Source organism: Ascidiella aspersa, chromosome 3, assembly GCF_963924565.1.
Source record: "Ascidiella aspersa chromosome 3, kaAscAspe10.2, whole genome shotgun sequence".
Taxonomy (NCBI): Eukaryota; Metazoa; Chordata; class Ascidiacea; order Phlebobranchia; family Ascidiidae; genus Ascidiella; species Ascidiella aspersa.
In genome coordinates this window covers 14164917-14179515 of record NC_139449.1, presented here as the reverse complement: position 1 = coordinate 14179515, position 14599 = coordinate 14164917, and the positions used below count along the sequence as shown (strand labels likewise).

The following is a 14599-nucleotide window of genomic DNA, read 5'->3' as shown; positions in this document are numbered from 1 at the left end:
AAATATTTTCATGAATTTTGCATTAACCTGAAAAAAAATACTGATTATTGTGTTCGACTTGTAGTCAGTAATATATAAAAAAAAAGTGTGGTTGACGATGCCAAGACACTAATGCAGTACTTCAAATAACAATATGTTGTTTAAATCAATGTAATTCTAACAGGTCAAAATTTTGTCAAAAAAAAAAATTTTTTGGTCAAAATTTGTCAAAATTTTAAATTTTTAGGTCAAAATTTCTTATTTTTAAGGTAAAAAAATAATCGCCCTAGTTATCAGTAAGAGGGGATCTGTACCTCGATTGTGTAAATTTCATTACTGAAAAAATTTCTTCACATATGTAGTTAGAGCCAAAAAGATACAAGATTTTTTAACATGTGTACTCATGTTCAGAAAGTTCCCCAGCTTTAGAAAAGAGTATAAATCTAGAAGTGATTCTGACTTAAATCGATCTGCTAGTATGTTATCAGCTCATAGGCGCCGAACGTGGGTGTGCACAGCGTTTTTTGATGCCTTGGAATTCTTGAAGGGTATCATAACGTCTCAGAATTTAACCAAGTTACATGCGAGAAAACTATAAAGATAAAGCAAAATACGCCCTCAGTTACACAGTTTAGGTTCATTAACACTGTGCGATACTTTCCTGATTCACGGAGTGTGGATGTAAAATCTGCGAAAGTATCCTGTGTCTCCAAATGTATAAACCAAAGAACTGAAATGACAGAACCGATTTCGTTTAGACAATTTGTTCTGGCGAAATTACAGCAGACGCAACGCGTTGTTTCATTGATAATAATATGCCTAAGCGCAAAAAAGGTTTTCCAAGAGCTTTTTGTTCTGGTTAAAAAGAACGCCTTGGAATTTTCACAGTTCGGCGCCTACATATAAGATTGTAGGTCAATAAGTTCCAACTGAACATCCCTGGGTGTGTTAATAAAGCTGCAGGTAAAGGGAGAGTAAACCATATGCATTTCATCTTCAATTATTCTGAAATCTCAAACCGCCTTGAAAATGTAACACTTTCAACAAGGATGAGTACCTGCAGAGATCATCAGATGATGGTGAGACTTCTTTCAGTGTTGGTATAACAGTGAGAAAGTTGCCTTCCAGTTGATTTGAAAGAAACTGCATTTTTCTCATGAAAGTCTTTACCAGGGCAAACATTTCGTGAACAAAAAGGCTCTTGCCTGGCAGATTAGTGTTTAGTGCTATCACAGCTTTGGGATGTGTTTGCTTTCGTTATTGCAGAACTCTAGAATTGGCGTCTTTAAGTCCTAAACCCCTTTTACCCAGACTAAGCCATCTGATAGCTGTGTGGTAACCAATGCAAACATGCTTAATGTCTTGCTCCTCTAAAATTCCCACAAACTGCCTGTGATTTAATGCACATGCCCTGATGAAGTTTACAAGTTTTGTAACAACAGTAATAACATGGTTAATTTTTAGCACTGACTTGCATAACATGTGTTGTTGTATAATACAATGTAGAAATGCTACTTTGTGATCTGTGTGAATTTCATTTACTCTATTTTGTATCCGTTTTTAAAAGCCCCAAATTTTTTTCTGTAAGATTTGGACAACCGACTGTTGTGACACAAATCAGTCTGTCCTATTTTAACCCCAGTGTGTCCAGGCACGCATTAACCTCCTCAGATCAGCACCTGTCTTTGTTCCTTTCATCGACCATACTGCTGTCAACTCTTCTGTAATCTTGAAGTCGGTTATACCACAGACAAATATAATTAGTTGTGTAGTGTCGCAGACATCACAGCTCTCATCCAAAGCTATTTAGAAACAGTCAATACTCTCCACTTTATGTTGCTGTATTAGCATCAGGTTCTCAGCAATTTCCTCTGTCCTTCTAGTAACCGTTCGCCTCAACAAAGGAACTTCTTCAAATATTGCTGTTTTTCAGGGCATATTAATGCTGCTGATTCCACAAGGCATTCTTTGATAAACTCACCCCCTGCAAGTATCACAAAGCTAGTTTCGGGTGCTGCATCCCAGGATGCATAAAGATTGGTAAAAAAGCATTGTTGCTTTTCAAGCTTAGCTAACAAAGCTTGCAATGTCTGAGCTATTTGACCATCATTCAAGTTTTTGTATTCCTCTGGATGCTTCGCATGATAATGCCGACTTATATTGTATTCCTTAAACACAGCGATTTGGTAGCCGCAAACTAAAAATACGGCCTTGCCTAAAACTTCCAAAGGAATTAAGCCGCGGGCCGGATAAAACTACTCAGTGGGCCAGACCTGGTATTCTGCCCAGGGTCTGGTTTAGAAGTTAATTAAAAAGCTTTTTTCTGTAGTACTCACCCTATAGCTTAGTAAAAAGTAAATGCCTTAAAGCATAGTAAGTGCATAATCCCTACGCTGTAAAATGATACTACCTTCTTCATTGTCATAATTGTCCATATCAAATTCTTCTAAATCATCTAAATTGTCTTCATGTTTTTTTTTGACCTGTTGAAAGAAATTGAATAAAGTTGATTTATTTGAATAAAGTTGTTGTTACAATCATGTAAGTATGTCAATATGTCTCCTTTTGGTACATAATTGTTCCTTTACAAACTTTCTACAAACCAAAAATTTTAATGCATATTACACAACAAAACAATAAGTAAAAACCATAATAATTTCTGTTTTCGTAGATGGAAAGCATTCATTTTATGTTTGACTGCATACTTTTATGCAATTTGGATCGGTGACTTTTGCAAATTGAAAAAAGTTCCAAGTCAGTAGGTATTGGTTAAAATAGAAAACCTAGTTATTCTAAAATAGTAGGCGTCCAACCAAGAATGGTAATCAGTCTTTTTAGCTTTTCACATAAGTCATTAAAACGTGAGCTGAGAAGATTCTGGTGTGTATCTTTGTATAAAATTCATGTGCGATCATCAGGATTAACAAGACTATGTAAAGATAATCAACATTAACAACGTAACCACAAATATTTTCATGGCTTCAAATAAATTTGGCATAGAATTTCTACTGCATAGAATCTCCCGATCCATTAGAAATTAGTGCAGTTCTAAGCAAAAAGTCTACGACAGTTAGGGCATCGAGGGGCAGAAAAGACTGACTTTTAGACCTTGAGATCATGACAATGCACTAATTGGACCTTTAGGTAAACTTCTGACATAGATAAATAAAAAAATGACTCAAATTAAAAAAATATATAAAACAACTGTGAGATAGAATTTATCATACTTGACCCACCCGAACCCGAACCCAAACGCTAACCCTCGCCCTAACCAAATTTTTAGGCGGTGGGGGAATAAGCCCAAACTACGGTGGGTATGAGATTTATCGTCGGGGTATATAGGATTGTTATGTCACACATTGATCTATTGGGACCTAAAGCGTTTATGTAAATATTCAATCAACGCACAATATTTGAGTTATGGTGCTGGTTAGTGTTTGGGTTCAGGTGGGTCAAGTACTATTAAAGACCTCAAACTCTAAAAATCCAAGACCTCTAACTCTAAAATTAAGACTTTTTCTTTTGGATGCTTTAATTGTTGTACACCTTTTTGCTTAGGACTGCACTAATTTCTGACGGATTGGGTGACAGAATTGTACTCTCTTTAGCAGGAAAGTCTAAACCAGGGTCGGTAGCCATTATCTTGTCATGAGACACAGTCCAATGCTAAAAAGTCTCAAAGAACCATAAATTTCAACTGACCATTTTGTTAGTTTTCAAACAGTTTACATAAAAAAATCAAAATTTGCATGTAAAACTTAGATTCACACAGCATCATCCATAATCACAATAAAAAGTATAATAAAATTCTTTAGGAAAACAAAATAAAAGTAATTATCAATCTAGTTTATGGTGTAAGGCAAAACTTTTATTGTTTGTAGCAGGGCTGCGGAGTCGGTTAAAAATAACCTGAGTCCGACTCCGGCCAAAAAAATAATCCCAAGTCTAACTCCGGTCAAATGTGCGATTTGTCGAGTCCCGAGTCCAGCCCTGACCCTACATCCTGTATTCCACCAATTTACGTAAATAAAATAATGTGGATGTTCAGCAATCCACTTATAGGGGTGTCGTGTAATTAATTCACTAACAATACATGAGTTTTACGGGTCTTACTCGAGTCCCGATCCGACTCCAGCAAAATAAACCGACTCCACGAGTCATGATTCCGACTCAACAGCCCTGGTTTGTAGTAATATGGTTTAGATCAAGGGTCTCAAACTCAAATTGCTTTGAGGGCCAAATGAGGACGTGTAAAATGCCCAAAGGCCGCAATTTACAATAAATAAGAACACAATAAAATATAAACACGTGTAGGCTGATTTTAGGCTATAGTTAGTTGTTCTGGCTACTTTACTGGCAGCGTTTATCAAGGACAAGGATCTCAATATTGGGCTTCAAATTGTCAGCAGAAACAAATCTTAGAGTTGCCTGCAGATGTGGACTGCCTAATATTGGCAAAGAAACTTCTTTTTTTGCAAAATGCTGGTTTAACTTTTTATTTTTTTACTTCTCCCTGGTAAGCATATTATTTATCGAGGTGCATTGTTTCGAAGTGCAAACCCTTGTTATACTTCTTCATAACAACGATCTTCTGCCGGCAAATAAGGCAATTACTAGTACCTCTTACCGCGGTGAAAAAATATAACTGCTCCCACTTATCTTGAAAAACTTTTCCTTCGTCTGTGATTTTTCTCATTTTTGAAGCAAAAGACAAGTGTAATTTAGCTTTTTAAGCTATAGAAATTTATTTTAATACTAGGCCAGAACAATCAAAGCCTACAACGCGACAATGAACAACTGTACAGAGTTGAATAGGCAATGTGACGTAATAGTAGATCTTTTACCGCATAAATGGTAGCGTTTGAAAGTGATATGACAGTGAAGTTTGGTGAGTATAGTTTCAGTTTTTTGAAGCAACTTTAGAGTGAATTTTAACTTTCAAATCTGATAAAAAAAGATATGTGGCACTTAAATATTGTTAAATACTTGGAAATCCAAAATATTTACACGGGCCGCACAAAATGTTCTCGCGGGCCGCGTGCTTGAGACCCTGGGTTTAGATGGTACCTATGGCAAATATTTCCTCAAAACGAAGCACTAGTCAACACAAAATTTCCGGTTTTGACTTTGAAAACTGATTTATAGTAACTTGGGGGTGCTGATTTCAAATCTGTAATTATTTTTTGTCTAACACGTCAGGATTTCAAGATATGTTGCACCTTCTTAAAAGAAAAATTTAACTTTTTGATCTAAAACTGTCCAGCAATATTCTGCCATCATGTGACAGTCGTATCGTCCTTGGCACCGCTCTTCCATTTATTTTAATGTCCTGGTGACAACGTTCCTCCTGCTCCTCACTGATGCTGTCAAAGTTTTTGGGAAATAAAGTAACCCATAGCTTAAAAGTTGGAGAAAATCTTGCAACAGATCTTTGTAATTGTCTGTTTTCTTGTTTTCAAGAAATCTGTGTATAACTTCAATAAAACTTTTGAAGCTCTAGCTTCCTTGGAAGACATAGATGGCACTAATTTTACGCCAATTAGTAATTGTCGAATTTGAGGCCCATGGAATATTCCATGAATATTTGCTTTTAGTTTTTCTTGAGTTAACCCAGGAAGTTTTGAGCATATACATTTGCAGCATTCTCCATGAAAGTTGAGAGCTTTAACATATTGCTTCATGAGCCCAAGTTTGATATGACAATTTGCGGAAGAATGCTCTTTTCTGCTGTCATTATTGTTCATGGATGATGTAAAACTATCTCTTTCAAGAGGAACACAAATTTTAAGTCCAATGTTGCTGTTTGGATCCTAATAGCAAAATAAAATCCCAATAGCAGAAAAACAGAAATACTTTATGTATGCAGAATACTGCCAAATTAAAAATGTCGCCATTTTCATGTCGATACAGATTTGTCAATCATATTGCTCATATTTTTATTTGTTTAAAGCAAGCTTAACGTTTTCAACTTTTTTCATTTTAGAGTAACTGAGTGCGCAATAGGAATGGAGCCCAATTGGTTGTGAAGTAACACACACTTAAAACTGCAATGTGAGCTGTCAATAAAAACATCCATTCCTCAGAATTGTATCATTGCAATATATTAAAACATCTTGTGAAATAAAATTAAAAAAAAAACATTTATTCTTTCTTCCTGTAAAATGTTACGCTGGTAGCCCTATCTGAATACAAAAGACGTTTTTCTGGTAATCTCTAAGGCAACAATTCTGCAGACTGTTCAGAGAAATCCAGATCTCTCAACAGTTCATTTAACTCAAGCTGATTAAACAACAAAGGGTCCAAATTAATGCCTTAAGCTTGAAAGTCTACATTTTGTGTTCGTCTTGTGATAAATTTGATAAGGTTGTTGTGAAATTTCTTTCATCAATTTGTGGAAGATGAATAAAAACAGGAAAAAGAACTTGGTCACTATGAGCAATGGGTCGCAAGGTATCATGGGTATTTTGAATGGTAGCTGCGCCCCTGTTTTCTTCAATCCAGCATCTTCAATTTGAATGCAAGAAACCGTGTAACATGATGCTAGTAAAACACTAACTGATTCGGAATTTATGGTAGGAGTGCTCTAATCTGGCTAAATTTCGTTGTATTTCTTTTTCAAAACGAATATGACAAGCATTTAGAGAGCTTTAACACATACGCAAACCTATTAAAGTAGTCAAACCATAATTTAGGATTGTAAAATTAAAAGTGTTCATTACTAAAAAACCTGACATGATAGAGCAAAGAGTTGATATTCGGATTCACCAACCCAAAATTAGTTAGAATCGGTTGAGAAAATCAAAACCGGACAAAAAAAATTTTTTTCGTAGGGCTCATTTATATAACGGCGAAATATTTTGAATTCACCGGCACTGCTGATAACCTTCGCCTATTGTCAATCAAGTGTCAATCAAGCATTATTAGGGAAACATGTAACGCCAGGTGCATAGCTCGCAATTCCCTTAATTGTCATTCCCTCGTAAAAACATGCTACAGGTTGCAAGGTCAACTTTGGGCCAATATTTAAGGTATGCATAGCGTAATTGTCAAGTACTGGTTAATTGTCAAGTATTGAACGGTAGTAACGTTGTATTCTTTGCAATATATTATTAAACTGCATAATAGATCACATTAGTCAAAAAAGTAGAACTGACACATAACAATGTTTTAAAAAGCAGGACCAAATTTCTAAAGAGTTCATTATGTAGTGTTGCATTGTACTCACTATATTGGCCAAATTTTAAGTTTTGGTTTAAAAACCATGACATGTATTAAAGTTTCACAACTGCTTCAAATGACAGTTGTTAAGAATGTTGAAAATTTTGGAAAATTTTTTTATTACAATATACACATGTTAGCAAATTACTTTGCGATTTATCGCTGTGACTGTGGGCCCTGTAAGAGTGTAAGGTATATTGAGATTCTCACCCAAACAAAATCGAAGTTAAATAATTTAATAAAAATACACTAGGATTCAATATTCTGGATTCATTATTCTAGATTCGAAACTTAAAGTTCTAGAATCCCCTGGGATTCTACTTTGAACATCCCTAGTTGTCATTTGTCAAATACACCCTTGCTAATCAGCCAAACCTAAATGAATAAAGAAAGAGAAAAATATCCTGCGTTTACAGGGGACCCTGTACAAGCAAGAAACAAAAAACTGAGTTTTGCGTTTGATTTTAGTTTTGAATTTTTGACCCAATTACATTAAAAACATTGCCGCTTTGGACGGTGAGTTAAAACCTGACAAAAATGACTAAAAATGATACTATCACTTAAAAAAGGGAGGGGGTGAACCCCCAAAACAACCCTTGGATATGCCACTGTTGCGATTGCCGTCCAGGATCAATTTGGAGATTAAGAATTGCCTTGAATGCGTTAGATTAATGGTACTGATTTTATGGAAAGCCAGACTCTTTTTTTGTCATAAACAAACAATATATATTCAGCAAGAGTCCTAAAAATGAGTTTCCCAGAAACAGGACATTTTAAAACAACATTAAATCAAAATGCTAAATAAACAAGTTTATATTTGAAAAAGTTAAAATACCATTTACAAAAGATTTTATGATCTCTCAAACCCCTGAATAGTCAGGTGTCGGGACAGTGGATAAACGTTAATATTTCCTAAGTTTATTTTATAGGTATCATAGATATTTAGATACCACCATGTGAAAATCAAAAAATCACTCAAAAATAGAGCGCCCCAATCCCCTGACATTGTAGGTACAAACAGTGCAGCAGGCTATGGTTGTTTCTAAACCAGCTACTACTGTGCCTGTGCAGCTCAATTGGATAGGCAAAGTACTGGTATTGCTGAGGCTGTGAGTTTGAACCTCACCACAGGCTTAATTCAAAAATTGTTTAGTACTTCAGCAGGGTTAGTTTGCTAAAGGCTAATGTCTTGTGACAATAACTCTTGTCAATGTATGATTTGCTGCTAGTGATTTCCTTTAAAACAGGATCAATTGTGATATAATAAATACTATGGTTTAATATGTAATCTCAATCTCTGACTTTTGGTAAACGTCAGTCACAAACAACATCAAAATGTAAAAAAACACAACTTCTAACCAAATAATAGTTACATATGACAGCTCTATTTCATTTTAGTACCTACAAGTTATCCCACACACTTAAACATTTAGGTCCACTTGATCCCTTGTTGGGAACCACTGCAATAGCAGGTCTAAAGATTTTAAACACATAACAGTTAAATATCAGGCTAATGTGTTTTCTTGATAAATTGCTAATATTTAAATCATGAATCTTAGTGAACTCATAAAAAGCTTGACTAAGTAATCAAGCTATTAGGCAGGAAAGTCTGTATTTTTAGATCAACAAAAATAAAAATCATATTTCATTGTATTTGAGTTTTTTACTTATTTGACCGGGGTACATAGGGTACAAAAAAACAAGGTTAACAACTACAAATACTTGTCGCGACTTACTGTAAGTCCATTTTTGTAATCAGTTGAATCAAATGAAGTATGTTCCTTTTTTCTATAAATGACAAAATATGATAAAATTTACATTTGATTACTGCATTTCTGTACTAAATATTCTCAACAGCAAACTAAACTAATTGATTATACCAATAGTATTTATTCATGGTGCAAGCTTTCAATAGACTAACTGAATCAGTCAATTAATTAGGGATTTTTAAGCAAGAGTAGCTAGTAGGGATGTTCAGATTTGAATATTTTTTGAAAAAATTGAAGGTTTCTGCCTGCTTTCTTATTATGTGTAGCAAAAAATAAAAAAAGAGCTTCACAGACACTCCAAAGTTACCAAGAAAACTTAATATATTTTCCTGTTTAATGTAACTTAAAACCCCTAAACTCCTAGTCTTCCCTATTTTGAGGGTTCTGATGTAGATTGTCGCATAAATAACCTAAATTATTTTTTTATAAAAAAGTATATTTATAAAAAGTATAGTTTTTCTATGAAAAGTGGACAAAGATGTTATACAACTAAAGCAGTGGTTCTTAAACTGGAGTCTGCGTTTATTTTTTTAGCATTCTGGTAAGCATTTTTGCCCTAAATTCTTTGTTTTTTTGGTCGCGCCTCTAAAGTTAAATGATGTGTTTGACTAAAGAATGTATCAACTTTGCCATGTTCAGGTGATAAACGAGGCTGTTAAGAAGTAAATTAGTTAACAATTTTTTGTTGCTTAAACAAATGTGTACATAAGGGACATAATTTATGCTAAAGTACAAAGTTGGGCCTGAGGGTGCACATGTCTGCTTTTTTACTCTAACACTGTTACATAGAAAAGCTGTTTTGGGGAGAATTTGTGTGCAAACATGCAGCACAAAACCAGATTAAAAAACGCTAAAGAAATTCTTTTTTTGCGAGAAATTTTTAATATATGTTGCTTGAAATAGTGATATTTATAATCAAATTTAATAGAAATTGTTTACCGAGGTTAGAGGAACACAGTCAAGTGCAACATGCCAAAGTATGATTAGTGGCTATGGGCTGAATAGATTTCCTTTAAACAGAAACAGAATCATAGCAAAACAAGGGCAAAGTTTGAGCGAAGCGTGAAATGTTTTTTTTGCGTTTACGTAATTAAAATAGTCAAAAATATAGTTTAAGGCTTAGATGGAACAGAACGGCCTAGTACATCCTTGTTGTACCCATGCGATTGTCATAATTTTTAACAAAAATGGCGACTGAAACAACATGCTTCCAACTTCTGTAACTTTTTAAGAATGGCACAACAAAATAATTTCCTGCCAACTGTAGTGCATAATGTTTCTACATATTCTGCATTTCAAAATTAGATGTGATTAAGTATGTGTAGAAACATTTAAAAAAACAAAACAGCGGTAAAACATTAAATTATATCGTTACAAATTCGAAATAAACGTCAGAATTGGATTCAAATCCCATTTGGATTCGAATCAAAGCAGGGCGTATCCAATAATTTAAAAAGGGGGGGTCCCGAATTTTCAACTTGGGGAATTCCCCGCTTTTTTTCTGACGTTAATGACGTCATAAAATAGCGATTGTGATAACGTCATAAATAATGCCGCTTAGTGTGCACTCGTTAACTTCAGGAGTAAATCGAAAACAAGACCGTGAAATATGTGTGATTGATTTTGGTAGATCCATGTACGGGACTACGCTAAATTACAAGCACGTCTCTCGCCACCTGCAATACTAAACGAAGATTGTTTTCCTGGGTGTTATTAGACTAGATAAAAACACCACTTAAATAGTTCTGAAATCAGTGTTGTTAACCTTTTTAAGATAGGGCACACCTGGCGAGGGAAGCGAGCGCAATTTTTTTTTGGTATAACGGCATTTCTTTTAAATTTATTGCAAGTTTTATCACATGGCCAAAACTAAAAAATAAAAAAATATGTCCAATATTTTTGAATACGTTTTCCATTTGTCTGCGACGCACTGGCAGCCCTCCATGGCGCAACGGTAAAGCAGCGCTGTTCAAAAGACAGCATTAAAATGTAAACAAAACAGACATATAAAAGTCATTCGCCACTGAATCCTAGGATTCGATATTCTACTTTGAACAACCCTAATCGATACCAACAACTAACGGGATTCGGAACCATAATGGAAACAAAAAAATTTCTTCAGCTGAACTACAACATCATGCAACTCATGTAAAATGAAGATGTTGAAAAAAACTTGCCAAAGAGGAAAAGGGCAAATCTGACGAAATGGTACAAAAGGAAGTCTTCAGGGCTAACCAAAATTAGTTAATCATTTAAGGATTTATGTTGAAGTACTGCGCAATTGCACACACTTGTGTATGTAAGTTTCAGTCACTTAATACCATAATGTGGATCTCCTTCAATGTGAAGAAGTGTGTCTAAATAGAATGCAGCAGGCAATGGTGCTATGGTTGTTTCTTTACTAGGGATGTTCAAACTAGAATATTGGATCCTTAGGTTCCAAACTAGTTTAGTATCCAATTTTGCCACCATTTATATTGGATAATTGGAACTAATATAATTTAATGTTTTGCGGCATAAGGTTACGCCTAATTGTACATACGCAAGACTGTGGCAAGTTCGGATAAGACCTTTGGCGACACATATATAGTGCTTGTTTCAAATCTAGCCAAATAGTGCAGTGTAAGTGTTGTAAACGACCAGTTACTTGCCAATAATCTTCACCTAATAAATATGTGTCAAGTGTTATTGGGCAAGCGACTAACATGCAATGCAAATGTAGCGGTTTGCAATTTTCGTAAGCGAAATGTTTGCAGAGTAATTTTTAAGTAATAGTAACGCATTACTGACAGCAGGGCTGCGGACTCTATTCGTTGAACATTCACAAAAGATTACAAAAAGTGTGAGATGGCATTAAAAACTAGGGTTGGCAAGCCTGTCAATTGACCGATCAAATACGGTCAATTGACCGAAGTTCATTTAACCGGTCAAATACTAATATTCGATTCAAATAGTGTAAATTTTTTAAGAGTTGTTTTGTGATTTGAGTTGTTAATAATCTTGATTGTAACTTTTTTAAAGAATTCAAATATCAAATTGTAGGGTTTACCTGATGCAAACACATGTTTTGTGGTAATAACAAAGTGTTTGTAAAAGTAAAGTAGATTTACTTTGTTTAGAACTTTAGAATAAATGCACGTATATGATGAATCGCGTTTGTCATAAAAGAAAACACTAGTTGGGGTATACCACAATCTTAGGCTACTTAGAAATTTAGAAGAACCAAATCCCTTGTCTTTAGTGAATCCTGGTGATGATTTAGAAAAATCAGATAGTGACAACAGTTGTGACGAGGAGTAAAATACTTTTTTACCTGATGCATTTACTTGTTGTTAACTTTCGTTAATAAACTTGGTGGTTGTAGTAGTGGTAAAAATTGCTACAGTAACTGCTACAGTATTGCTATAAGAAGGGCATGGTTTTGTAAAAATTCTTATTGATAGTCAAAAATAAATTGTTTTTGTTTTACAAACCATTGTATCTGAGCCAAAACGTTCATATATATTTATTTCAAGTTAAAATCAAGGTATATTTTTAACTTCAATTGCATTATGATAGTGTTTATAGTATTTGACCAATATTTGACCTATTTGACGAGTATTTAACCGGTCAATTGACTGGATTTTATTTGACTGGTCAAATGCCCAACCCTATTAAAAACACTTGACCCACCCTAACCCAAACGCTAACCCGAACCCTAACCCAAATAATGTGCGTTAATGTAATAATTATTTGAATGCTGGTGAAAAAGCCCAAACTCCAGTGGGCATAAGATGGTTTCTCGTCTATGGTACCATAGGATTGTTATGTCACAAATTAAGGTATTGGAACCTTAAGTGTTTATGTAATTATTAATTCAATACACATTATTTGGGTTAGGGTGCTGGTTAGTGTTTGGGTTTAGTTAGGTCAAGTATTATTAAACTTAATCTTTTGAAGCACATTGTTAAGTCAAATTAGTGCATTGTCCAAGACCTCAAAGTCTAAAAGTCAGACTTTTTCATCCTTTGGATGCACTAATTGTCGTAGACCTTTTTGCTTAGAAATGCACTAATTTCTAACAGATCGGGTGCATGTTGTTTTAGTTGCGCACAAATATTTTACAACCGCTTTAAATGGTAGTTGTTTGGAATGTAAATAATTTTCTACTTTAACTACTGTATAGATATGTTAGAAAAAGTTTTACAATTAAATGTCGTTTTGTCACTAAAGGCTATATATTTTATGAATATTCTAGAGATAGACCGATATATCGGTTTGCCGATAATATCGGCCGATATTTGGCTTCTACCGATATGTCGGTATCGGTAAATGTAAGCCGATACTTTTGCCGATATATATTATAAACTAAAACGTTATTTGGATTTTATTTTCAATTAATTCAAGTTTCAAACATGTCCCAGGTTTATAAAAAAATTGATATCGGTAATCGGTTGACAAAATTGTAAAAAATCTGGTATCGGTCAAAAAAGAGATAACGGTCGATCTCTAGAATATTCCACCAAAAAAAATAAAGGTAAATGATAAAAATAATATTGGATATGATAAACTTGATTCATTATTCTAGATTCGAAACCTATTATTCTAGAATACCTTGGGATTCTACTTTTAACATCCCTATTCCTGACCTGCTTCTCTCTGAGACTTTGTGTTGTTCGAGCCACAATCCCAGTATAGCTGAAGTCATGAGTAGGGAGGGATGATCATAGTACAATATTGAATCATAAGATTTAAATCAAAATTGGATTTCTATTCATTATTATCTTTGTATTGGGTAATTAGAACCGATAAAATCTTTTTCTTGGGAATTTTTTTTAGCAGTTGGAGAAAACTTGTTTAGCATCTTTTATTAGAAACATTTCAACATTTCAATCTGGAAACAAATATCTAACTAAAACTTAAAAATACTTACTTGTTAAGTGCTTCTGTTAATTCGTCATTCGTCAATTGTACTTTGTCAGGGACAGCCTTGGCAGCTTCGCGTTTAACCCAGGTTAAACATATTATCTGACTGCTTTCACCAGCACTTTCTTTATTGCATATCTCCATACAGTCTCAATTTTTAACCAAGTTAAGGTCACAGACAAGCAACACTGTAATCAGGGTTGTCAGTTTGGCATTTTAAAATAATAAAATCCATACAAAAAGGAGTAACAAGGCTAGTCTAACTTTTTAAATTGTGTTTTTAAAGAAGAAGGTCTCGCCCTGATGTGCATCATTAGTTATCATTAAGGGCAATTATTTTTTTAAATGTCAGAAAAATCTTGTTAAAATTTACATGTTAGATCATAAAATTGTGTATCTGGGGTATTCCATATCAAATCATCACAAAAATGAAAATTTTGTAACCACCCGTCTTAGATTTTCGTGATATTTATGTTGTGCAAAATATAGCTCAAAAAAATAAGTTTCCCAAAAAAATTTCGAAAAAATTCCAATCCGTTAGGAAGTTATGGCACTTAGAAATTTGGCCACTAGAGAGGGTTTTCGGACACCCCAAAAATTTAAATGTACATTTAAACACTGTAATTCAAGTAAAAATGGAAGTAAAAGTATGTTTTCTACCATTTTTGGGGTCAAGGAGTCTATTTTTGGAGTCAAAATTACATTTGGATAAAGTTTAGAGGCCTTAA

The 14599-nt window shown here is 34.2% G+C and overlaps 1 protein-coding gene across 2 annotated transcripts in view; it reads right to left on the bottom strand.

Annotated features, from left to right (window-relative positions):
• The window catches only part of LOC146160332 (periodic tryptophan protein 1 homolog), a 45397-nt gene extending 31342 nt beyond the window's left edge, over positions 1-14055 (bottom strand). For both annotated transcript variants that reach the window (XM_083383789.1, XM_083383790.1), the window contains exons 1-3: positions 13879-14055; positions 8934-8985; positions 2390-2462 (exon numbers count right to left, since the gene is read on the bottom strand). In XM_083383789.1, coding sequence (XP_083239915.1) covers positions 2390-2462; positions 8934-8985; positions 13879-14015 — 262 coding nt within the window. In that variant the 5' untranslated portion in view covers positions 14016-14055. The remainder of the gene's footprint in view (positions 1-2389; positions 2463-8933; positions 8986-13878) is intronic.
• Between the last annotated feature and the right edge of the window lie 544 nt (positions 14056-14599).